We start from the raw sequence: 22,203 nt of genomic DNA, 5'->3' as shown, positions 1-22,203 counted from the left end.
GTACAACTCAATACGCTTAGATCAGAGCATCGCCGAGAGCTAAAGTGCCGATATGGCACGTATCCAATTCCACGGAAAAGCTGTCTGTTCAAGTCGGCATCTTTACCTGGGTCTGAGTCGGCGCCAATGCTCATAGTGAGTGGTAGGCGCCTTGAGGTGCAAAAGAAGCGAGCTTGCGATTGAGCAGATCCGGGGACGGAAGAACGATTGGACGAGTGGGTTCACGATTTTTAGATATAGACGAAATGGAGTCTCAGAGCACCTGCCACCCACTATTTTTGGAGCCGAGTCTGAGGCAAAATACCAGACAGAGGGTTGCGGGTGACGAAGGCCAGCGGTAGCGTGATTCCAAGGTTAGCGACTGGCGTTAGGGACGGCACGTCGTGCAACGTCGAAGGTCCTCCAGGGCTCCGAGACCACTAGCGCAGAAGGCCCACCCGTACCTGATCGAGGGATCCATGGACACCACTACCGCTGGTTAAGAATGAGCGCCCGTGAACAGGTTCACCGAGATCATGCCGATGGCTCGGCTTCCCCCCGCCGCCGCACCACCAGCGTGCCGTTCCCTCAGCCTCACCTCGTCGCGACTGCCCTCATCCGACAGACCAGCATTGGTAAGCTATCAGAGCGCGTTGACAGCTGCTGCGCAGCTTGCGGCAATGCGCCTCTTCCTGCAGCGGCATGCGAAGTGCTTGCCTCATAGTTGGTCGCGGTATACGCCGCCGGCCAGCATCTCACTCAATCATGTCGCGTGGATCCTCCCCGGGCATGTTTCCCGCGCCGTCATAGCCTCTTCGACAAACTACAGCACTCTGTGCCATTGCGTACCCGTACCACGCGTTCGATTCAGCGCGCCGGCCAGGATTCTCTCGCTTGAAGATAAGTTGGCCATGGTCCTGCTTTCCACGGTTGCGAATGGCGCCTACCATGGATCGACGTTTAATTCTTCACTTCCCATGACAAACAGACCACCTGCATCATCACACTCTCAACACGTCCAGCTTCACCACTTCTAGTCTATTCAGATATCTCCGTTATTCACCAATTCATTGTGTCGTTTCCAAAAGGGTCCATTGCACACACAATCGGCACGAAATCTGGCAAAGCGTGGTAGCGAGTTACCTCAAACCACATATCCTCACAGGCAATTACCGTTAACAATGAGCTTAGTTCTCATACCTTCTAACCAACATCATTCTTACATGTCGGACGACAACTCTCCAATGATACCAGGGCAGCCAGGGTACCCAGTGTACCGTCCGAATCAAGGGCAGCCAGAAGAAACACCAGCGCCCGGTAGTTATGGATCTTTTACGCACACATCGCCCACAAGTCCATTATTCCCACAATACGCAGGATACCAGTATATGGGCAATTTTCCGCCGCCCATGTCTCAATCCACGAACTCGCAGGCGTTTGTTTTGGGCGCAAACGTTAACTTAAACGCAGCATCGACTGCGAACACCTTTTACGGCGCCCAGGGCGGCTCAGCATTTACTCCTTCCAATCAGTCAGCAAACTCGATCTCTACTCCGACTATTTCCCCGTCGCAAACTCAATTCGATCCCGCCGATGCGTCCCAATTCTACGAAGGCGACAACGACGACGACGACGCCAAAGGACGACACGACAGTTTGTACCCTAAGGATGAAGAGACATCCCCAACAACAACAACAGAAACACCGTCCAAGAAGAGGCGTCGATCCGAGTACGCCGAACCAGGCTCAGCGCGGGCTATATATCTCGAAAAGAACCGCAAAGCCGCCAGCAAGTGTCGAAGCAAACAGAAAATGGAGCAGGAAGCGCTAGTTGAGAGAGCGCGGGACTCGGAGCGCAGTAACCGCATACTGAAGGCGGAAGTACACATGCTACAGACTGAACTGCGAGAGCTGAAGGAGTACGCCGGTCGACATGCCAACTGTCGGGACCCGCGGATAGCAATTTATCTGCAGAGGTTGGCTGACCGTTTGGCTTCGCAAATGGGCCATCCACAACCACAGTTGTGAACACAGAGTCGCGCAAAAGTTTTCCGTTCAGCGACAGAACCTTTTTCTCGCTCCTCGTGAAGTTGGTCTTCTATCGGCGCGAAGGCGGACATATCTCGGCGCTCCACCATGCTCCTCCAAAAATGCATCACCACGAATCGCATTTCAGGTTCTCGGAACTTTTCTGGATCCTGTATTGTAATTGCGAGGGTAGAAATTTCGCTTTCCAGTGGGCTATCAGTAATCACAAAGTTCGGTGGTCGACCTTCACCGTCCCGAATAGGGGGGCTGGGATGTGTTGGGGAAAAAAAGATAAGGGACTGGAGTCGTGGCTTTCTATAGGCCCCATTCCAGAGTTAAGTCAGGGTACAATTGCAGTCATAGCGGAAACATACCCTTTCTCTGGAGTGCGATGAGGAAATTAATACCAATATGAAGGGGTGGAACCAATCGTCGGCTGCATTGCATTAAGCATGTAGATGAAATTACGGATGTTACTTTCATGCCTCCGAGGTGACTTGTTCCTACGAACTGATGCTATCTAATCAGATGTGACTTCCTAGTGAAGTCGGAAGTTCTTGCTCTCAAAATGAAATGACGTCATTGCCATGGATATGACACTTGCTACCGATGCATCTCGCTCAAGCTTCCTTTTCAGAAAATCTCGGTATTCCGCGTCCCTGGCTATAGGGGACGTACTGGCGCACAGCTTGTCGCTTACTTCTTGCGGGAACGTCATCAGTTCCTATGCTCTAGTCGCTAAATCAGATAAAGTCCTCCTCTTGTTATCATAATCAATACATCCACCCCTGCTGTCTCAACGCCCAGAAGCATGCCTGCTACTTGAACGTCTCGATCCAGTCCTGCCACCAGTTCTTACACCGTTCTTAGCCTCCCGATGTCCCATCATGTGCTCTTCGTCCGCGCCCGTTGACATATCGCGAGAATGTTGAAGCTCCATAGGCGAACCGCTTCGCAGTCTCTTCTGGTGTGCGTCCGTGACCTGGCTTGGATGGGTCCAGTTGAAAGCAACCATAACAAAGAACATCAGCAGAGCATCGAAGATGTACAGGTACACTTCGTGACTGAGCAAATATCCCGCGTTTCCTCCGAGGTATTCCACTACACGGAAGATGCTTCGGACCATGATGAGCGCGCTTGCGAAGTATAAGTTGAAGAGGTGGCGCTTCCAGGGTAGTTCGTCGAGACTCGCTCGGGATACGGTGGTCCAGGTTTGTACGATCTCATGGGATTGTCGAGACTTGAAGCACGAGAAGGGGCTGTAGCGCCTCTTTAGGGGAAGGTCTCTGGAGACACGGTAGTGGAAGACCGCGGAGACGACGATAAAAAAGCCAAAAAAGAGCAGTTGGACGAATAGACCACCGATGATGATCTTTTCACCGGTATGCAGGGCGTCTAGCGTGCCCATTGCTTGGATGCCACCACCTATACTAATATTTAGCCATAGTTCTGGAAGCTGCGCTAAAGTGGTAACGTACCTGCGGCTTGCAACATGAAGCTGAACACATCTCCTGCTACGAACGTCTTCGTAAGCCACTTGTGGCTAATTAGCGAGTAGCGCTCTCCGTCGACTAAGAGGATTATCCGACCCAGTATGATGTAGATGGAGGCTGCGAATAGTGCCGGGGCAAGTAAGATGAGCAGCGACTGCATAATGAAGGGACCGAGTGCCCAGACATCGTCGTGTGAGAGGTAGCGTCCGATGTAACCTATAACCTCGACTGCATCATGTCAGCAACACCATCGCGAAGAAGGATGGCTATGCAATCTTACATAGACCTCCAATCACTAGTGGTGCGAAGTACCACGTCTTTCTTCTGATGAATTGGAAGATGTGCAAGAAGGTGGTAAGGCCGAATGCGACGACGAAGATGATTGCCGCTATCCGGTTTGGGATGTATCGGTATAGAACGTAGGCGGTTGGGTCGTCAAGCGCTGGGCGGTATGGTTCGGTGTCGGACATGTTTATTTGAGTTGGAGACGAACGCAGGTAATGCGTCCTCGAATGCAGGTGTGACCATTCTCAAAGTGGGCTTCTCGAACGTTTTAACAACAATTGCGTATCGCTCCTCGGACAAGCCGTCAAGCTAAGGATGCGTTCGCGTCCTGGCTGTACGGAATACGTGATGCGAAATACGCTGCCAAGAGCGCTTGCCGAGCCGAGACGTTTTTTTGCGGGCCCCGTATCGGCCGTATGGCTTCTGCCGCACTAGTGGGTCGATTTGGGGGTTAAATCGTGCGGCACCCCGTCCAATACGGCGTATCAACAACTGCAGTGCCTCGTTGAGATTGTGCGAATTGCACAGCCTCTCGCGAGCTTCGCAAGCTTCGCCATTTATTTGGTCCCATATTAGTGATCATTGCGATAAGACTTCGCCAAAACAACCCACGACTTTAGGCCAAGAGCTGGTTTGCCAAAGGACAAGCACACCCGGTAAGACTCACTCCCCGCGATAGGATACAATGAGTTACTGGCTGCGACGCCAAAATGGATACAACTCGGTGTAACTCAGATCCTCACGAGGCTGTCGGAGTGGTCGTCGCGCTCCCGGCTTGAGCATGAATGATCTGTTGCGGCCAGTCGAGCCATTTTAGGAGATCTGGTGTCGCTGCTAGCAATTGTTCGCAGGCAGCAAGAAGCCATTGGGGCCACTTTACCACCCACCATACCGGGCGACATTGGGCCAGCATTGCTGCAAAATGGGTCGTGATGATGCATGTCACAGGGTTGTGAGCTGCAAGGAGATCGAAGAAATGGGTCTCCAACCTCGCAGGCCAAAGAAAGAGAAGGGAGTACTCGTCGCGATCGGGTGATATGTGCCGGAACCGGAGCCAGGTCGCGTTGAGTGCGTCGATAGCTGTAGCGCAGGCCTCCTTGTCTTGGCTATCCAGTAGGAGTTCCGTGAGTTCCTTCAGTCGAAGAATCTCTTGAGGGTTCTCCTCCCTTGCGAGCGTGTCCAACGCATCTAGCGCTTCCGGAGACGCCATATCTGTCATATGAGCAAACACCGAGCTGTCTTTGATTTGGTCCCAGTGAGGTATCACCACAACCTTGATGCCTTGCAATAACATGAAGCAGTGGTGGAGAGCGCGAATGGGATCTTCGGGGCGTTCAAGCTGCGCCGAACCGAAGTTGTAAGTCAAGATTATCGAAGACAGCATGAACATCGGAATTGCCAGCTCAACGTTCGGCGTCTCCAGATTCTTTCGGTAAGTGTCCAAGGCTCGACTGATGTGGGAATCTGCCTGGAGCAAAAGACTCTGCCGCTCATTGGGTGGAAGCAAGGATGCTTGATGGACTGCCGAAAGGGCGAGAAAACCACGAAGAAGGAAAGGATAGTCGAAGCCTAATTCAATGAACTCGTTCTGCAGAGCGACACGGTTAGTTCAACAATTCCACATAGTCTATCGGAGTAGACCAGTCTTACCTGCCAGACGACACTTCTAGTTGCGGGATTTGGATGCAAGGATTTGGCGCACGCCTTTGTCCAATGATGCAGCAGACGGAGGTCTGCGAGTGGTAGCTCGGAACTGGCGGGACTTGCTTCGGGACTTTCAGCATGATTTGTATCCACAAAGGGTGAGGACACGCCTGGACTGTGTTGCGGGGAGGTCGAGTAGCTATCCGGTATTGCTGGGAAATGGCAATGGATATCCAGGCGGACACAGTTCCCACAGCGCGGGCGCGCTTCATTGCACTGTACGACATGGTAAGCGACGACACGGATCACTGCAGAAGAGCCATAGCTTCGGATGCTCATAGCACTTGAGCTCTATGCGCCGGGTAGATACAGAAAATCGCACAGCACACGGTGATTGGCTGGTGAAGACGGAAGCTGCATCGAAGGTGAACACCTACTTTAGTATGTCTCTGCTTGCATTGGAAGCATCCTTTTCGCGACTTTGTGTGAGTCTTGCGCTTTGCGACGCGCTGTTCCGGCATAGTGGCGACAGCGAGATGGGTATATGAGTGCAATTGAGATGCACGATGCAGGTGATTTGGGCTGGGCGGCGGAAGATCTTCGGTTATGTAAGCCGCTAGCGAGCGACTGGCGTGGGCATTTCCCCGCGGATGTCCGTTTGGCCCCTTGCTTGCATTTCAGCTTGCTGAGGCACAGCACCAAACACCTGCTTTGTGACTTGCACCGCCGAATCAAGACGCGAGAGAATTCAAAATGAGAAGAAAATGACGTTGTCAAATATCGGTTGTATACTCCACTACGCCGGACTCCGAGAGACAAACCCCATCCCTGTTCGTGGAAGTCTGAACGCCTTCAAATCCAGATTAAAACATTTCGCGCCGGCTCAGCTACAAGACACAAGCATCGTGTCCACCCACATCAGTTCCAGTTCCTGAACTCCGCCTGCGCGTCGGCGTTGCGCCATCCGATGTTCTCCCTGCTTGCTTCCTCCAGGGCAGTTGGCTTCCTCGTCGCTTGAGCGCCTGCGGGCGACGACTTCCTTGGCTGGTTAAGACGCTTATCCAGGGCCGCTTGCTGGTTTGCGCGCATCTTTGGGCTTGTCAGCGTTGCAAGTATGGTCGAACACTAAGACCATACCTCAGCTTGGAGTTTCGCGCGCTCTTCCTCGCTAAGCTGCGGCTCTGGAGGTCGCTGCGATGCTGACGGCTGAGACTGTTCTTGACCCATGGTTTCAGTCGGGAATATGCAGTGCGGGAATGGTTGATGGACTCCCTTGAAGTCAATGTAGACTTTGAACGAAATTGCGGTGTCTTTGTTGTTAATATATGCTGCTTGCATACCAAGCTTAGGCCACCTACGGCACGGTTATCCTGTTAGGCAACAACGCCAACGGCACGGCCACACTCTGAGGCGCATCTCCACAGCCTTGTGGTAGATGTACGATATGCCTGAAATACGTTTTTTCAGGCTGTGCAACTGGCGGAAGAGTTGTCGCTGTAGGTATTACAACGCAAAGTTATGTGTGGATGCGATTTCCCAACCATGGTACTAGTCTGAGTCAAACTTGCATCTTATTCTTTACGATTTCGTGTCTTACCACATTCCAACACTGAACTTTATCATATAACTACTCTTACATATTCATTTAGTTCTATACCGGCCCTAATCCTGGTATAACGACTTCATCATGCCGAACACCAACAATCCCTACCGCTGCATTGGCAAGGGCTTTTGCGGCAGCGTCTGGGCCGCTGAAGATGGCACGAATCATGCCATCAAACGCGAAGATGGAGGACCCGGCCGATCTGTCACCAACGACTACAACATGCATCTGCAGATCATTCGGAGCGCAAACCAACATCGTCCTTCAATGCCTCTGGCCATACCACAGTGTCAGTCGTTGATATACTCGAACAATATGTGGTGGATCGAAAACCTCCACCGCTTCCCTGCCGGCTTCACAGAGTGTAGAGCGCTCATATCAGAACGCATCCCCAAGATACCTCGATCTATCAGCGACAAGATTGTGGACCTATTTTGCTCAGACACGTCACTCTCAGCCTTTGTGAAAGGGAATGAAGATGACGACTGCTGTCTTATCCGTCCCTACCTAGGGCGACGACGGGGACGCGAAGCAAACACATCGCGCTTCCAGCGCTTCAGCCTCCGAAATGTCCCATTACACATCAACCAGATGGAAGACCTCGGCCTTGATTACGTCGCCTACGCGCAGACTATGGCAGATGCACTTGCCATGATGCACTGGGGCGCCAAAGTCGATGCTAATGACGTCGAGTTCGTACTCGCGCCTCCGCGAGCCTCATCATCGTCATCATTCCCGTCACACTATCTCGGCAAGCACGTTATGTGGATTCTCGACTTTGACTGTGTGAGGCACATGTCCATGGACGAAGCTGGGCTAAAGCAGGCGTGCGCAGCATTCATGAGAAACGACCCTTTCTACCCACGACCCGACGGCACTGAGAGTGCTGACGGAGCGTTATGGTGGCTCTTTAGGCATAGGTTTCTACAGACTAGTGCGGAAATATTAGGAGATGGGAGCCCGCATGCAGGCCTACCACGGAGGCTGATGGAATTGATTGAGGAGGAAGGCTGTAGGCGACGGAAGAAGAAAGAAGAGATCCAAGAGCGGGATGAAGATACGGAGCAGGACTAGAACGAATTGGGATGTGTTTGTCAGGAGCATCTATCCAACAATGTTCTTCTTCCTTGAAGACTTGAGATATTTCAAACGACGATGTTAGATAGCTTTAATACAACATCGGGTACTATCTCTACTCTAAGATCTTAACTACGTGTCGGCATGCGTACCTTGTTCTACACCACCTAGGCATGTATGAACTGTCTTTGGCCTACATCCCTTCCTAAATGACATATAGTACTACTATTCTTCATGAAGCATACAACAACTATACATGTATTTTGACATTACATTCTCTTCGAGAGCTTTGTCTGTCAATCGCCAAAGTCGCATGTTAATTCTCTAGTCGCTTTCCACCAAAAGAGGTAGTTCGATCAGAGGATTTGCGATGCGCAAAGGAATGCAAAAAAGCAAAGCGTTGATTTCAACACGAGCGGGGTTTGCGAGTATACCCCGCCACCGCTCCGGGCGCTCATGGCTAACATTTCGCCCCAACACCGACAAAAAGATACTTCACCCCATTTTCGAACGCAAAAAGAAGGCAAAAAGAGCAAAACAAGCAGCTTGACACGAGTGGGGTTCGAACCCACGCACATTTCTGTAGTAGAGATCCAAGCAGGGCTTAAATCTACCGCCTTAGACCACTCGGCCATCGTGTCTGATGGAGAAACTGGACAAATTTTCGAGATACAATGCTCATATTGCCATTGACAAAGCGTAGCAGCCGTGCCGTAGGCATGAAGAGAAGGGTTTGGTGATGTTTGGTATCTTTGTCGTGGTGCGGGGTAGTGGAGGGGCAGTTCAACTTTGGTACAACATTGACTTTGCAGCGTTGGAGGGGTATTGATGCGAGTGCAGTACCAATATAAGAACACTGAGTCAGATAAGACTAGGGAGTTATTTCATCTTCACCAACGTTCTCGAAACATACGAACAGATGCATCAGGCCAAACGAGTGCATTAGTTAGAACCGTGCCCTAGTTATCCCTATAATGTACAAATCCATAAAACCAGTCCAAAACTATATACACCCAGCCATTACATCCCGATCCAGCCTACAAGAACCTAAAAGCTCAATACACTACATCTTCATCCCTTATATCCCCGTCTACGCAACCCATCGCTTACCAAGAGTCTGCGCCGCCTGAGCATCATCAGGGTTATTCTGAGCCAGCGCGGAGAGAATAGACGCAACATCATCCTGACGCTTCTCGATATCGCGACGGGCAGCAGCAGCAGCCTCCGGGTCGACCTCGGCGAGCGCGTCAAGGCAGTGTGCTGCATCGTCCTGGCGCTTCTCGACGTCGCGGGTCTCGATGTCGCGACGAGCAGCCGCAGCGGCCTGGGGGTCGACTGCTGCGAGATCATCGAGGCAGTGGGACACGTCCTGGCGCTTGGTAACAGACTTGGGGGTAGAGCTCATAGCGGGAGCGGCGGCGGCGGCGTCATCGGGGTTGTTCTGCGCGAGGGCAGCAAGGATGGATGCAACGTCGTCTTGACGCTTCTCCATATCGCGGACGTCGATGCTGCGGCTCTTAATGTCGCGGCGGGCAGCGGCAGCAGCTGCGGGGTCGACCTGCGCGAGGTTGTCGAGGCAGTGGGATACATCGTCCTGACGCTTGGTGGTGGATGTAGACGACATGGCCTGCTTGGCTGCGGCGGCATCGTCGGGGTTGTTGGCCTCGAGCGCGGCGAGAATGGAGCTCACGTCGTCCTGACGGCGGAGCTTGACCTTCATGGCTGAGGCGGCGGCGTCGGCATCTTCGGGGTTGTTCGTGCGGAGAGCCTCGAGGATGGAGGCAACGTCATCTTGGGGACTGGCTGAGAGGTGTTAGATGGACGTCCGAAGAAGCATACTTCTTCATGCTTATCAAAACCTACCGGTAGCGAAGACGGCGCTGGAGAAAGCAGCAACGGCGACAAAGGCAGTGTAACGCATGTTTGCTGATTGGAGTTTCGGAAGTGTTGGTAGTGAGAGTAGATTGAAACTGAATAGAAGTGACCGGCACAGATATTACAAGATGATAGTACTGATGAGATGTTATTTGCTCAAATCAACTCAAGAAGACATCGAGCTCTAAATACCACAGTCCGGAGAGGTGATACCCGCACAGCCAAACATCTAAGCTTCGCCGCGTCAGATGTGGAAGCTTATCACGAAACCCACCTTACCTAGTTTCACGGTCTTGGTACGAGCCGAGTAAGAAGATGCACCATTGCAGTGTTCGAATGCATTGCATGTTCCGCAGTCGGCAAGGAAGAGTGTGGTTGTTTGGTTTCCGATGTTCGGTGCTTGGAGGAGGGTTGGAGCGTTCACGTATCGTGTTTCGGAAACAGCCTCACCATCTACCCAGACGCAGATCTGAAACAACGCAGCCTCGGTATCTCTATACGACTTGCGCAGCAGCTCTTGCTCCTTCTGTGACCGTAGCAGGTATCACGTCGATCTGGGACCAAACGCGGAGGCTCTGGAGACGTGCGCCGCGCGGACTTTGCCATGCGACGCTGCGTGCTGATCTGCTCCCGGTTAGCCACAGCATCGTCTTGCCTAGATGATCGTTATAGACGCGGCCCTTAAAAGTCTCATAGTCTCCATCATTCCTTCACATACGTGATAGTGTATTACGCGCGTGTTTCGATCGGAGGAGGGTCGTGGTGATTTGCGGACTTCGCGGATGCTTGGATCGCTTTCAATTCGCAGAGGTACAAGCAGTATTGACTGCGTACTGCTCTCTATCAATTGACAGTCAGCTTGGTACTTCGAAGTAATGTTGCTAAGCCCGTACCTGGTGTCCGTGGTTTCCATTGTGCCGCGGGTTGTCGAACAACAACAATGGGAATACGGTTACCATCTCACTCGCACGATATGCACTCCTAGATATCCAGGGACAGACGCAACAGGCCTTGAGTGAGTTCCAGAGTCAGCGCTTCTCTGCCTGTTCGCTCTCCAGCTTGCGCTCACGGTAGCGGGTCGTACCGAGGCAGCCTCGAAATCGCGGGGTTCTGGGGTAAACCATTCCAATGTCGCACTGGCAACCTGCGGCAGGTCAGATGAACTATTCAGTAGTCAACGAGCGTCAAGTCGAACATCGATATCAGGGTGGGGTGGGAGCCTTGAACACCCACAAGCCTGAGAGCGAGCTCGAGCGAAAGCTTGGCATGACCAAGTCTCAATATCGGACAGCTCGAACAGCAGTAGCTCATCACGGAACGTGGCACGGGTATTGACAAGCGTCGGCATTGGTTTGGAGGGTCCATTCGAGTCCATTGAGTTCAACGTCAGTCATCCGCACATGTCATTACCATAGCTACAGCTTCCGCACATATACCTGGGTAAGGAAAGCGAGCCGTGGTGGTAGCTTGCTCTTCAGATTGCTCGTCTAAAGTACATGTTTTACACAATCTGACCGGCCACTAGAGTAGGAAAAGAGGTAGTAGTCGTCCCTATGCACACACCCATCCGCAAGAAAAGTTTTCCACCTTGCGGCACCCCCATACCGTTGACCCCAAATGTCCGGCAGTCCATGCAATGCACACATCTATGCGACGTAGAGGAGCAAGAAGGACATCATGAGCGCGAAAAGACCAGTGGCCTCAGCGAAGGCGAAACCGAGAACGGCGTACTGGAAGAGCTGACCCCTGAGGGAAGGGTTGCGGGCAACACCCTGGATGAGACCACCGAAAACCGTTCCGATACCGACACCGGCACCGGCAAGACCGATGGTAGCGAGACCGGCACCCTGGATCTTGGCGGCAGCGACCATGGCGGCAGCGGTGGACTCGGCGACGATGCCACGCTTCTGGATGACGTTGCGGGCGGCGTTGTTGCGGAAGGCGCTGCGGGCAGCGACGAGGGTGTTCTGCTGGGGAGCGCGGGCTGCAAGATGATGGTCAATGGCTGCTTGATGAGCTTGCAGAGCTCAAACCCAATGGCTTAAGCTGCTGCGGCAGGCGCGAGACATACCAGCGTTGGAGAAGCCACGGGCGGCCACGCGGGCGGCGCCGAAGGAGCGAGCGATGGCAACCATGGTGATGGTATTGACGGTCGGAGTGGAGATGAGTTGGAGATGAATTGGTCCTTCAATGGATGGGGAGTGGTGGGAGGAGGATGGAGGAGGTGGATGCAAAAACTCGCTGAAGGGTTGATTAGCCGCCAAGAGTCCGTGCGGGAGCTCACATCGGGTTAGCGCTCCCCGTTTACTCCCGACAACCTCTACCTCGTCGACCGTCGTGGAGTCTTTGAGAGTGTTAATGACTTCTTCTAGCTGCTCATAGTCCTTCCAAGTCAGGCGAAAATGTCGGAGAATTCTTCAGAGCCCGCCGTCTTTACAGAGTTTGCAATCGCTTTGCAACCGCTCCGCAAACATTCCCCTCAACCGACACAAGCGATCTTAACAGGTACCACGACATCGTTACACTCATGTACATCAAAACGCAATGTTCATCTGAATTGAAACGCGAAGCCTAGTGCAACCACGCAATAGTCTTAGTGGAGATTGGTTTCTATCGTGTATAGGCTACGACACCTTGTTTATATTGGCTCTGTATCTCATCTGTGGGGTGAAGATAAGATGCGTAAACACTGTAAGGACTGCGGAACACCTGCTAGCGACAGTTATTTGGATCAATTCCAAGAATCCAGAAAAGTTGGTATAGCAAAGCCAAAGTCAAAATATTCAAGTATGATGTTTGCGAGGCTTCACAAAGTGTCACCACACAACTGATGGGTGGGAACCCGATGATGCATTCTGCATGACACGCTGATAACGCAGCTATGATGTGTACACGAATAAGAATATACTTTGTCTTGTATACATGTTCACATGATGGAACATCATGCTATGTAGACGGCAAGCAATATGACTTCTGGCATCCAGTGTTAGCCGTTCGGTCAAAACTATTAGAACTCACCACGGATGTCACTGCACACAATCTCTCCCCGGAAAGACACGAAAGAACAAGCTGTAGTGCTCACATCGAATTCAACGACGAAAGCTATTCCCATATAAGACTTTTGGTAAACATGACCCTTCCCACCTCATCCCATCCATGCCAACCATCTACCCATCCCATCCATATCGGCCGTAACAGCCCACCGCATCTCCTCGCATCAACACTTGGTATCGGACTCAAAAAAGAAAGATTACAATACAGTCACAGCCCCGAAGGGCCATGATAAGAAGTGGTATCGGACATTAGATGGTCGTAAAGACCGAGCGCAGAGCAGACGTCGACGCCCAACTCTCGTCGCAGGGAGATCACAGCAGGTGCGACTCGATCACTCCCCGCATGCGTGAAACAGTCATTAGTTGATAAAAGGAAACGCCTTGTCAGGAAACAGTTGTGCTTATTCGACCATTGCGCTAATGGGCGTGCCAGCGCGGCTCTCGTCCACGAATTCGCTCATCTTCATCTTCTTGTGTCGCGGGCTCTCGGCCTCGATCTCGTCCAGCCGCCTCTTCAGGTCCGCTTCTCGCTGCTTGGTCTCTTCGAGCTCTTGCCTCAGGGTTGATTCCGTCTGTCGTGCTGACTGCTCGCTCTGTTCGAGTTCGCTAACACGGTTGCGGAAGAGGTCGTTGATGAGCTCCATCTCCGAGACGCGTGTCTTGAGCGCAGTGTTCTGAGCGGCAAGAGTCTCGTACGGGAGAGGGGCTTCGAGGTGGGAGCCGTTGATCGAAGAGTTGGCGGGGGACGGAGCACGGATGCCGAAGCCTGGTAGCGAGGGCGAGTGGAAGTCACCGCCATGCAGGGCCTGCTCGAACAAGTGTGATGGTGCGATGTTGGAGGGGTGGTTGAAGTTCGGGGTACCGGTGCGGGAGATGGGCGATTGCGAGCGGTCGGACAGTCCAGAAGAGATCTTGCCAGATGCGCGGCGGTGCTGGGCTAGGGCTAGCTGGCCATCAGCATCGGGATGCGCGGCAGGAAGACCACCTTGGTCGCTTGTCTGTCATGTGTTAGTTGTGAAGGAGTCGTAGATTGGCTTGCATACCCGCTTGCGTCCACCTGGTCCACCAGTCTTGACGCGGTTCCGGCTCTTAATGACATCTGTCTTCAGACTAATGGGTCGCGGGCGTCCGTGTAGCTTCAAGAAGAGACCGCAGGCATTGCAGAGAACAGCGCCAGATTCGTCGCGGCGCCAAAGAGGGGTGGTGGAGGTTGCGCAGTTTTGGCAGGACGGCTGCAGATTGTCAGCAGGAGCACTTCAGCATTGCCAAAATCCATCATGCTCTTCTCTGGACGGCATCGCGAAGAATGCGATGCGTCGAGGTCGCCTCGAGCGCGAGGCCAGAAGAAGTAGATAATGGCTACCTATCGATAAGAGGATAAGAGACAAATCGGAGTCTGGCTTGGGGCCATGACGCCAACATCGCAATCGTACGTACCGGAGAGCCAGCCTGACCACCAGCGGTTGCGGGCGCAGAGGTTGCATAAGTCATGCTGAGGCCATTAACGGGTTTACTGTTCTCCATGGTTAGCGAGGGCTGGAAAAGAAGTCGCGAAAACGCCAAGCTTTCAGTGATAAGCAGCAGGTGCGAGCGGAACGGCCGGCGGTTTGTGCCGCCGACGCAACTGCCAGTCTGGAGCCATTCACCACGCTCTCATGATCCACGATAAGTGAATACGACAACGCGAAAGTGTTTACAAATGTTCTGCTAGAACATTCTGCAAAACCCATTACGCATCTGCTTGTACACACTGGTCCCACACTACCGCAACGAGAGCCTGGGTAATTCTGAAAACGTACCTGGGGGGTGAAGGCATTCTCTTCTCGGGCGTATCTCTCCTCATATTATCATTATTATCATTACTGTTCATATTCGCAGCGGGGCAATTCGACGCAGCCGACGCTAGCGTAGCTAGTGACGGCAGCTGAATCGAGGCATTGCTGCCATGCCTTTGTTGGGTGTAGGAAGCCACGGTCGAGCTTGAGGACGGTCGTGATCTATCGTGGCCGATCGACGGCAGCTTGTCGTCGAAGTTGGCGGTGGAAGACGTCTTGAAGGCGGGCAGGTCGAAAACCTGCAGGATCGAGGGTCTGCGGAACGAATCGTCGACCTGGGGCCGAGGGAGGATGGAGGTAGCCAGTGCGGAAGCCGTGATGGGTGTATTAGGTCGAGAAACGCGTGGCGCTCCTCGAATAGCTGGTAATGTATCGGGTGGGAATGCCTTGAATGTCGAATGCGCACGTTTTGATGATGTACACCAAACAGGACGCAAGCAAGCGGATGGAGCTTCAAAAGAGGGTGTGTATTAAGTAAGGGAGCGACTGTAAAGACTGAAGGACAGAAAAGCAACAGCTACAAAGCAGTGTTGAAAGAGTGTGTCTGTCTGTTGAGAGGAATGAGCACGAGATTGAGCTACCAGGTACGCGATCCGTTCTCTGCGCTTTGGTGATAGGGGTCCCTCCGTATCGATAATACCCACCTTATTTAAAATTAGGATCTAACCACCTGCATGACCTCAGAACGCTGCCCGCAAGTGTCCCTCCAGTCTCTTTTGAGCCGGGCCGTTTTCCTGCAGTCGTACAAGCTTCAGCATGGTAATCTGAACCATACGCTGGCCTCCTCAGCGATTCAGCCCTTAGTCACAAGCAAGCATAGCACAATTCACACGCATTCAGCCTCCACAACGGCTCTCAATATTGCCACGCCCGGTCCTACAGGACCCACGAACAAAGGGTCGTTGAAACGAAACAACCGTCCCGTCAGGCGCGTGATGGTTCACGCTGACCGGCGCTTATGGTATTGCCCCTGAGGCTCAATTACGCTAGTCCCACAGCGGCCATGCACGTCTGTGCGCGTACCTTTCACTAGACCAATCACGTTCATCTTGTCTCCGGCTTGTGGCTGTCACGTAGATAGGGAGGGTTCAAATTGGATAGACACCCGTAGCGCGAACTATCGCACAGTCTGGAGAAGTGCATTTCAGGGTCTTGAATCGGGCTACACCAAGGATATACCAGTACGGCTTTTGTTGAACGATCACTTGTTCTTATGGATAGCGTTTGGGCAACAACGGTGACCCCATGGAATGTATCCCTGCCACCTGCACGGTGATTATGACTATCTACCAAAGGAGAACCAACCTTTCTTGGCTTGCGGCTTCTCCTCCTTCTTCTCCTCAACCGGCGCCTCTTCTGGCTCTGGCTCAGGCACCTGCGCTTGCGGCGTGCGCCCGGGATACTCGACGTAGTTCCATGCCACATCGAGGAACAGAGGCTTGACCGGTACCGGCTTGATCTTTGGAGGCCATGTGACCAGGTTCTTCAGATCAACCGAGCCCGACGATGGGTACTCGTTCAGTCGCTCAACAACGGGCGCTGCATTTGCCAGCCCAGCCTTGGACGCGGTATCAGAGTTTGCGAATAGTTGCGACAGCGCCACTACACCCCGGTAGTGCGAGTTCAGATTTTCGAGATTCTCCTTGAGCGTCTTTGTCTGCTCCCCGGAGACTTCCATCTTAGGTGCGTTGGATGTTGAGGACGCCTGAGATTGTGGAGCAGATGCTGCTTGGTTTGCCAGTGTCAACGCCCTGTTGCAAAGCGCTAAAGCTTGCTTTGGCGTTGAGAGGAATGCGTACGAGTGTGACAGATTCAAGCACTTCAGCGCCTGGAAGTATGCACGCTGTCCGTCGAGTTCGGAAATGAATCCGGTATCGCGAGCAGCACCTCTGAGGTCCTTGACCGAGTCAATACTTTGCAGGATTGCATCGTACAAAGCGATGCGCTCCCGTAAGCGCGCCAGCTTGCGGCCAGTGGGCTCTTCCCGTTCGACCCATTCCTTACCATCTTTGCGCGGTCGGCGCGGCTTTTGCGGAGGATTCGCGGGGAACGTGAGACCGTCGTCTTTGCCGATAAGCACTCGGTTGCGCCCGACTCGCCACGAAATGAGATCGTAGTTGACCGCTAGATTCGTGACACGGAGATCCTGCATGCGCGCATCGCCCTCATCGACACCTTCCTTCTCAAGCTCCTCAATCGCCCTTCGTGTTGCGTCGACCGCGTCTTGGCTCGCAATGAGGATGTCGTCGTAGGCGTTGGCACGGTCTTTGGGCGATGAAGTGGAAGTCGTAGATTGGTCAAGGGCAGCGGAGGCGGTATCGACAGATGCTAGAGCCTGGCCAATCGCAGCGTCTACTACGTTTGCTGTTCGGCCGCGCCATGTAATCTGGGTGTCTGTTGACTATTAGCGGTGCCCTGGAAGCTGTATGTGTCACTCACGAGACGAAGCTGCTTCCTCTTCCTTCAGGGCTGCTGAGTCGAGCTTCTCCACGGCCTTGACCAGCTCTGCGTCGTCCTTTGGGAAGTACTTTGTCGCAACAGTCGGGACGCCCACTGTACGCGGGATGCGACTCTGGTAGGCAGCATAGCGGATGCTGGGGTCGGTAGTGCCTGCCAACACATCTTTGAACAGGTCCTTCCTCGTGGCCTTCAGCAGAGCGCTGTAGATGACTCGCGCCGCAGAGTACTTGGTGAGACACGGGGCCCAGCGCTGGGGCGTCGCGTTCTTGCTTTTGATGCCCTCGGCTTGCTTCTCAAACTCATGCGCTCCAGCCAGAGTGTAGGCATATGCCTTTGCTTCGAGCACATCCGTCTCCGATGCTCCGCTTGCGCTCGTGTTGGAGATGAGTTCAATAACCTGGTTCGCGTATTGTGTAGCCTTGTGTAGGCGCGAGAGGATGTGTTTACGCGTAGAGCCGGTGATGTTCTTGTCGGCGTTCTCGTCGGAGTGAGAGGCTTTCATAGCCATGGCCTGCGCCCATGCCCGTTCCGAGTTGAGCAGGAGCAGGTGAAGAGCCCTGTCACAGTCAGCTTCCGAGATCCATCTTCTACACGTGACTCGTACTCATTGTTGTTCTTGATATCCTCCGCCGTGACCGGGGCCTTTGCAGCATATTTCGCGTTCTTGGGTGTTGCCCGCCCGAGTTTCTTGTTCACAATGCGGAGACGTCGCGACAATTGCTCATGGTAGGTATTGTAATCGCCGATGAGGAACGCCGACTCCCGGTAGTCGGTCACGAACTTGGTGATATCCATGGCCGGGCAGCTGGTGTTAAGTGCAACTGTGGGGATGCGGCTGATGTGGAGGGGCATCAATTGGCGAGCTATCCATGGCCCTGCCAAGCGAATCGGAACCTCAGGTCATTGTCGCGCCGTAAACTTTTCGAGACATCATAGACATCGGGCCCGCCATTGCCACGCGCGCTACTCGTTCTTTCCCTTGTGTCTTTTGCTCTAGTCTCCTTCTTCTGAGTCAGCACTCTGTACATTGGTTTCCTCCTCCACCGTTTTTCCTGTAGTCCCCATCGCATAGCTAGAGGCATGCACAAGTGTGGGCAAACCCCATTACCCGGTCCTCTTGCCACCATATCTAATAGTTGCAGTTTATAGAACTCCTCACAGCCTCTGGTAATCTGCGCCTGCCCCATCTGCGCTTCCTACAGTCCAGGTGATGCTCGAGCGTGCTTCGACATGCCTCGAATCCGGCGGACGCCAGCTCTTCCGCGCTCCGAAGCCATGTCTACGCAGTCGGCGCACGTTGCACCCAACTCCTCGGCACCACGGTGCAAGCGATCTCACTCTCTCGCCTTGGCAGGTCGCATCCCCGACTATCGAAGAAACAGGTGGTGATGGTGGCAATGGAGCGGTGAACAAGGCCAACACAGACCAGAAAACCCACGAGGGTGTAATGCTCGACTTTCTGTACCCGGAAAAGACCCTGGCGCTTCTTGGAAGACTATCCGTAAACCCGCTCAGTTCAATGGAACAGAGGCGACAGCAGCCGTATGCGATTCGAGCCCGCCGTTTTTCGACAATACAGGCGCAACCTGTGCAAGATGAAACACAAATGGATGTGGATAGGGTAGAACAGGCCAAAAAGGATGCGGCAGAGCTATTACAAGGGTCGGATGCAATCACGGCATTGCAGAAGTACCTAGATTCGCCGTCACCTGAGGAGCAAGAGTTGGCCTGGCAGTTGTATACTAGCATCCCCGAGGATCGCTTGGCGGAAGTAGAGACACTGCAAGTACAGCTCCTGGACTATCTTGTCCAGGACGGTGAGCCTATAGTACCGGAGCGAGTCCTTCAGGTATTTGACGCGCTTCGCCCCGTCGCTCGACGGCTATCATCACATCGAGCAGCTATCAAGGCCTACGTTGCATTGGGGATGATAGGGCCGGCAGTTCGACTTTATGACAAGCTCGCCAAGCCCATTGCATCAGGAGGTCCCAGTCAGGTTCTACTGCATAGTGGCATAGATGCAATCCTTCGACGAGCCGTTCTCGACGAGCAGTGGGATCTCGCGTTTCGTGTCTTCAGAGAGTTCCATCGGAAAGCGCATTCCATTCGTGGTACTCCCACATACCACGCGATTCGCACCGGCAATACACTCCCAGAGTTGTGGGGTCAGGCTGCAACATTACCAGAACTTCTGGAACATTTCGAGTCTTTCTTGCGATACGTCAGGGAGTTTCAACACGAACTCACATCTACGCCATCCCGAGAGCGTGATTTGGCCTGCTTTGTCATGTCCTTCGTACCTCACGTAATGGATCGCGTCTTGCGTACGGAAAAATTCGACGATGATTTTGTTTGGGATTACTTCATCGGGCTCTTTGACAGTCTCCACTCTCTAAATCTCCCCACTTCAACTCTCTACGAGCACGCGATTCGAAAGATGTTGAACCTTCCAAAATACCGAGAATACACCAACCAGCGAAAGATTCCGCTCGAGCTATATAGAAGATACCGGCAACTTTATCTCTATGGGGACAAAAGCACTTCCGAAGGGCCACCATCACGGGTCTTGATCAGGTCTATGATCTATCAGCATTCTTCGAAAGGCGGCCTTGGACGTGTTCAGGATCATCTACACGATTTACGCACCTGGTACCCAACTAAGCCGCTACGGTCTGGTCTTCTCAAGTACCTGATTCATACGTATGCCAGGGTTGGTAATGTGGAGAAGGTGGACGAATACGTCAATGAGCTTCGATTACATCACCCAGACGAAGTGACAATCAGCGTACTCTCATCACTTCCGTATGTGTATGCACGACGCGCGGATGTCGATGGCACCATCACCCAGTTCAAACGCATACACGAAGAGTTTCAGATGACCCCGGATACTGCTTGTTGGAATATTTTACTGCTTGCCTACGTCCGATCCGAGGACCTCGATGGTGCTCTGGAATGCTTCAACAATTGCTTGGACTATGGCGTTGCACCAGACGTGAAAACTTTCGGGCCTCTGCTCGACTTTTGTGCCCATAGAGGTGATGTTGAGGCTTTCGAGACACTCTTCTCCAAAGCCAAGCAGATGGGCGTACAACTTGACACGGATGTTCGTGCAAGGGCGGGCTATGTCGAAGCATTTCTAAATGCGGGTGATCCAGAAGGCGCCGAAGCGATCGCATATGGCATGCTCAACAGTTATAAGGCAGGGACACTCCACGGATACCCTCTCTCACATACATGGAACTTGTTGATCCAACGGCGCGCAATGGACCGCGACTTAGCGGGTAGCAGGCAGCAATACAAACTAATGGTCGAGAACAACATCCCGCTGGATAGCTGGACTTTTGGCAGTCTGATGCGAGCATTAGTCGAAGTAAAGCAGACCAACGCTGCTTACAAACTGCTGAGAGTCACAATGCCGGAACAAGGATACCGGGTCCATGCACTTCACTACGCCATAGTGATGACCGGTTTCTTGAGGGAGGGGCAGTATCAACTAGCTGTGGAAGCTCACGAAAGGATGAAGGCGCGCCAGGTTCCTCAAACCGAGAGCTCCCGCCAAGCTTCACTTCAAGCGCTTGGTATGGCTGATTCCCGGCAGCTAAAGAGGAGAGGAGCCAAACATCCAAACTACAAGCTTCTTCGGGTCGAAGAGGCTCTTGAAGAGATGCTCGTCTCCAGTACAGCGCAAGAGATTGCGCACCGACAACCTGTACATGAACGATTCGACGATGTGGACAGCTTCGATGACCTTCGGGCGTCCTACTATGGCCTGATGATCTCGCTCTATAGCGCCAGATCAGCGTATAAACTCTGCAAGAAGCTTTTCCAAAAGGTCGAAGCGATGGCAGCAGAGTCCGGCAGCTACGCTATACCACTGACTCTCGTCACGTCGATGATGGAGGCGCATCTCAAGGCAAATAACCACGCCGAGGTCGCAAACTTCTGGGAACTCGCCCGCACTTCCGCCGCAAAACTCACCAAGACCTTCCACCAAGCCGTGAACCAGAGCGCCCCTGTGCCTGACGACACCTCCATCACCGACCCTTTGATCCTACAACGCTTCCAAGAAGCGCACATCTCCGACAACCGCCGCCAAATCCTAGCCAAGCCAGCTCGTATCTACATCCGCAGTCTACTCGCGCAATCCGACGCCGACAACCCCAACGCCGCACAAGACGCCCAACGCACCATCCGCGACCTCCTCGTCAACGGCTTCACAGTCGACAACCTCACCTGGAACGAACTTATCCAGCAACTCATCCACCGCAACCACATCATCGACGCCTTCACCATCTGCGAAGAATACCTCATGCCCCGCTTCCCCGGCTGGCGCGAACTCATCCCCAACTTCATCCGCAATGACCGCAAAGGTTTCCAGTGGATGGAGCTGCGTCCGAATGATCTCAACAAGGCCAGTGTGCTTCCGCGGTACAAGACTATTATCCTGTTGGCGAAGGCTTTTGGCCAGGTTAAGAGCGATGAGAGGAATGGGGTTGGGTATGATGAGGAGGCTGGGGCTTGGTTGGCGGAAATCATTGAGAATAAGGCGCCGTTGACTATGAGGGCTATTGATTCCATGCCTAGGACTTTCGATAAGTTGCAGCAGAGGCATTTTGGTGTTTTGTAGAGACAGTAGTCTGTATATATGTAGATTATGTAGTAAATTACGATCTGAACGCGTTGTATGTACGAAGGACTTGGCTGATGTGAAATCTGATAATGATGGTCTTCCCACTGTGGTCAAGAACGCGCGAAGATGGAAGCAACCACCTCGGCATTTTCGGTACAATGATGCAGCGAGAAAACTACGTACCCCGAGTGTAAGAACACGTGTGTGCCCATACAACAACATTCAAAACAACCCCATATATT

At 53.0% G+C, this 22,203-nt stretch overlaps 10 protein-coding genes and 1 non-coding gene across 11 annotated transcripts; 3 read left to right on the top strand and 8 right to left on the bottom strand.

Annotated features, from left to right (window-relative positions):
* Nucleotides 1-1,367: 1,367 nt before the first annotated feature.
* Nucleotides 1,368-2,006, top strand: J4E92_010651 (uncharacterized protein; the record flags this gene model as incomplete). The annotated part of the gene is made up of 1 exon (XM_051501987.1): nt 1,368-2,006. One exon carries the CDS (start codon nt 1,368-1,370, stop codon nt 2,004-2,006), a length of 639 nt encoding a protein of 212 aa, XP_051347791.1.
* A 796-nt stretch (nt 2,007-2,802) lies between these two features.
* Nucleotides 2,803-3,969, bottom strand: J4E92_010650 (uncharacterized protein; the record flags this gene model as incomplete). Its single annotated transcript, XM_051501986.1, has 3 exons — nt 2,803-3,431; nt 3,485-3,727; nt 3,780-3,969. 3 exons carry the CDS (start codon nt 3,967-3,969, stop codon nt 2,803-2,805), a joined length of 1,062 nt encoding a protein of 353 aa, XP_051347790.1.
* A 554-nt stretch (nt 3,970-4,523) lies between these two features.
* Nucleotides 4,524-5,168, bottom strand: J4E92_010649 (uncharacterized protein; the record flags this gene model as incomplete). Its single annotated transcript, XM_051501985.1, has 1 exon — nt 4,524-5,168. One exon carries the CDS (start codon nt 5,166-5,168, stop codon nt 4,524-4,526), a length of 645 nt encoding a protein of 214 aa, XP_051347789.1.
* Nucleotides 5,169-6,346: 1,178 nt separating this feature from the next.
* On the bottom strand, nt 6,347-6,655 carry J4E92_010648 (uncharacterized protein; the record flags this gene model as incomplete). The annotated part of the gene is made up of 2 exons (XM_051501984.1): nt 6,347-6,517; nt 6,566-6,655. 2 exons carry the CDS (start codon nt 6,653-6,655, stop codon nt 6,347-6,349), a joined length of 261 nt encoding a protein of 86 aa, XP_051347788.1.
* A 460-nt stretch (nt 6,656-7,115) lies between these two features.
* On the top strand, nt 7,116-8,105 carry J4E92_010647 (uncharacterized protein; the record flags this gene model as incomplete). The annotated part of the gene is made up of 1 exon (XM_051501983.1): nt 7,116-8,105. One exon carries the CDS (start codon nt 7,116-7,118, stop codon nt 8,103-8,105), a length of 990 nt encoding a protein of 329 aa, XP_051347787.1.
* Nucleotides 8,106-8,655: 550 nt separating this feature from the next.
* Nucleotides 8,656-8,749, bottom strand: J4E92_010646. The gene has a single exon. It is a non-coding gene; the product is annotated as a tRNA-Leu (tRNA).
* Nucleotides 8,750-9,198: 449 nt separating this feature from the next.
* On the bottom strand, nt 9,199-10,029 carry J4E92_010645 (uncharacterized protein; the record flags this gene model as incomplete). Its single annotated transcript, XM_051501982.1, has 2 exons — nt 9,199-9,911; nt 9,972-10,029. 2 exons carry the CDS (start codon nt 10,027-10,029, stop codon nt 9,199-9,201), a joined length of 771 nt encoding a protein of 256 aa, XP_051347786.1.
* A 1,600-nt stretch (nt 10,030-11,629) lies between these two features.
* J4E92_010644 (uncharacterized protein) lies at nt 11,630-12,118 on the bottom strand (the record flags this gene model as incomplete). The annotated part of the gene is made up of 2 exons (XM_051501981.1): nt 11,630-11,967; nt 12,055-12,118. 2 exons carry the CDS (start codon nt 12,116-12,118, stop codon nt 11,630-11,632), a joined length of 402 nt encoding a protein of 133 aa, XP_051347785.1.
* A 1,319-nt stretch (nt 12,119-13,437) lies between these two features.
* Nucleotides 13,438-14,560, bottom strand: J4E92_010643 (uncharacterized protein; the record flags this gene model as incomplete). The annotated part of the gene is made up of 3 exons (XM_051501980.1): nt 13,438-14,034; nt 14,080-14,268; nt 14,474-14,560. The coding sequence occupies 3 exons, from the start codon at nt 14,558-14,560 to the stop codon at nt 13,438-13,440; spliced, it is 873 nt and encodes a 290-aa protein (XP_051347784.1).
* Nucleotides 14,561-16,153: 1,593 nt separating this feature from the next.
* Nucleotides 16,154-18,126, bottom strand: J4E92_010642 (uncharacterized protein; the record flags this gene model as incomplete). The annotated part of the gene is made up of 3 exons (XM_051501979.1): nt 16,154-17,265; nt 17,311-17,888; nt 17,936-18,126. The coding sequence occupies 3 exons, from the start codon at nt 18,124-18,126 to the stop codon at nt 16,154-16,156; spliced, it is 1,881 nt and encodes a 626-aa protein (XP_051347783.1).
* Nucleotides 18,127-18,541: 415 nt separating this feature from the next.
* On the top strand, nt 18,542-21,958 carry J4E92_010641 (uncharacterized protein; the record flags this gene model as incomplete). Its single annotated transcript, XM_051501978.1, has 1 exon — nt 18,542-21,958. The coding sequence occupies one exon, from the start codon at nt 18,542-18,544 to the stop codon at nt 21,956-21,958; it is 3,417 nt and encodes a 1,138-aa protein (XP_051347782.1).
* Between the last annotated feature and the right edge of the window lie 245 nt (nt 21,959-22,203).

This window comes from Alternaria infectoria (assembly GCF_024043175.1).
Source record: "Alternaria infectoria strain BMP 0036 chromosome Unknown scaffold_40, whole genome shotgun sequence".
Taxonomy (NCBI): Eukaryota; Fungi; Ascomycota; class Dothideomycetes; order Pleosporales; family Pleosporaceae; genus Alternaria; species Alternaria infectoria.
This window is presented reverse-complemented; position numbering and strand designations above follow the sequence as displayed.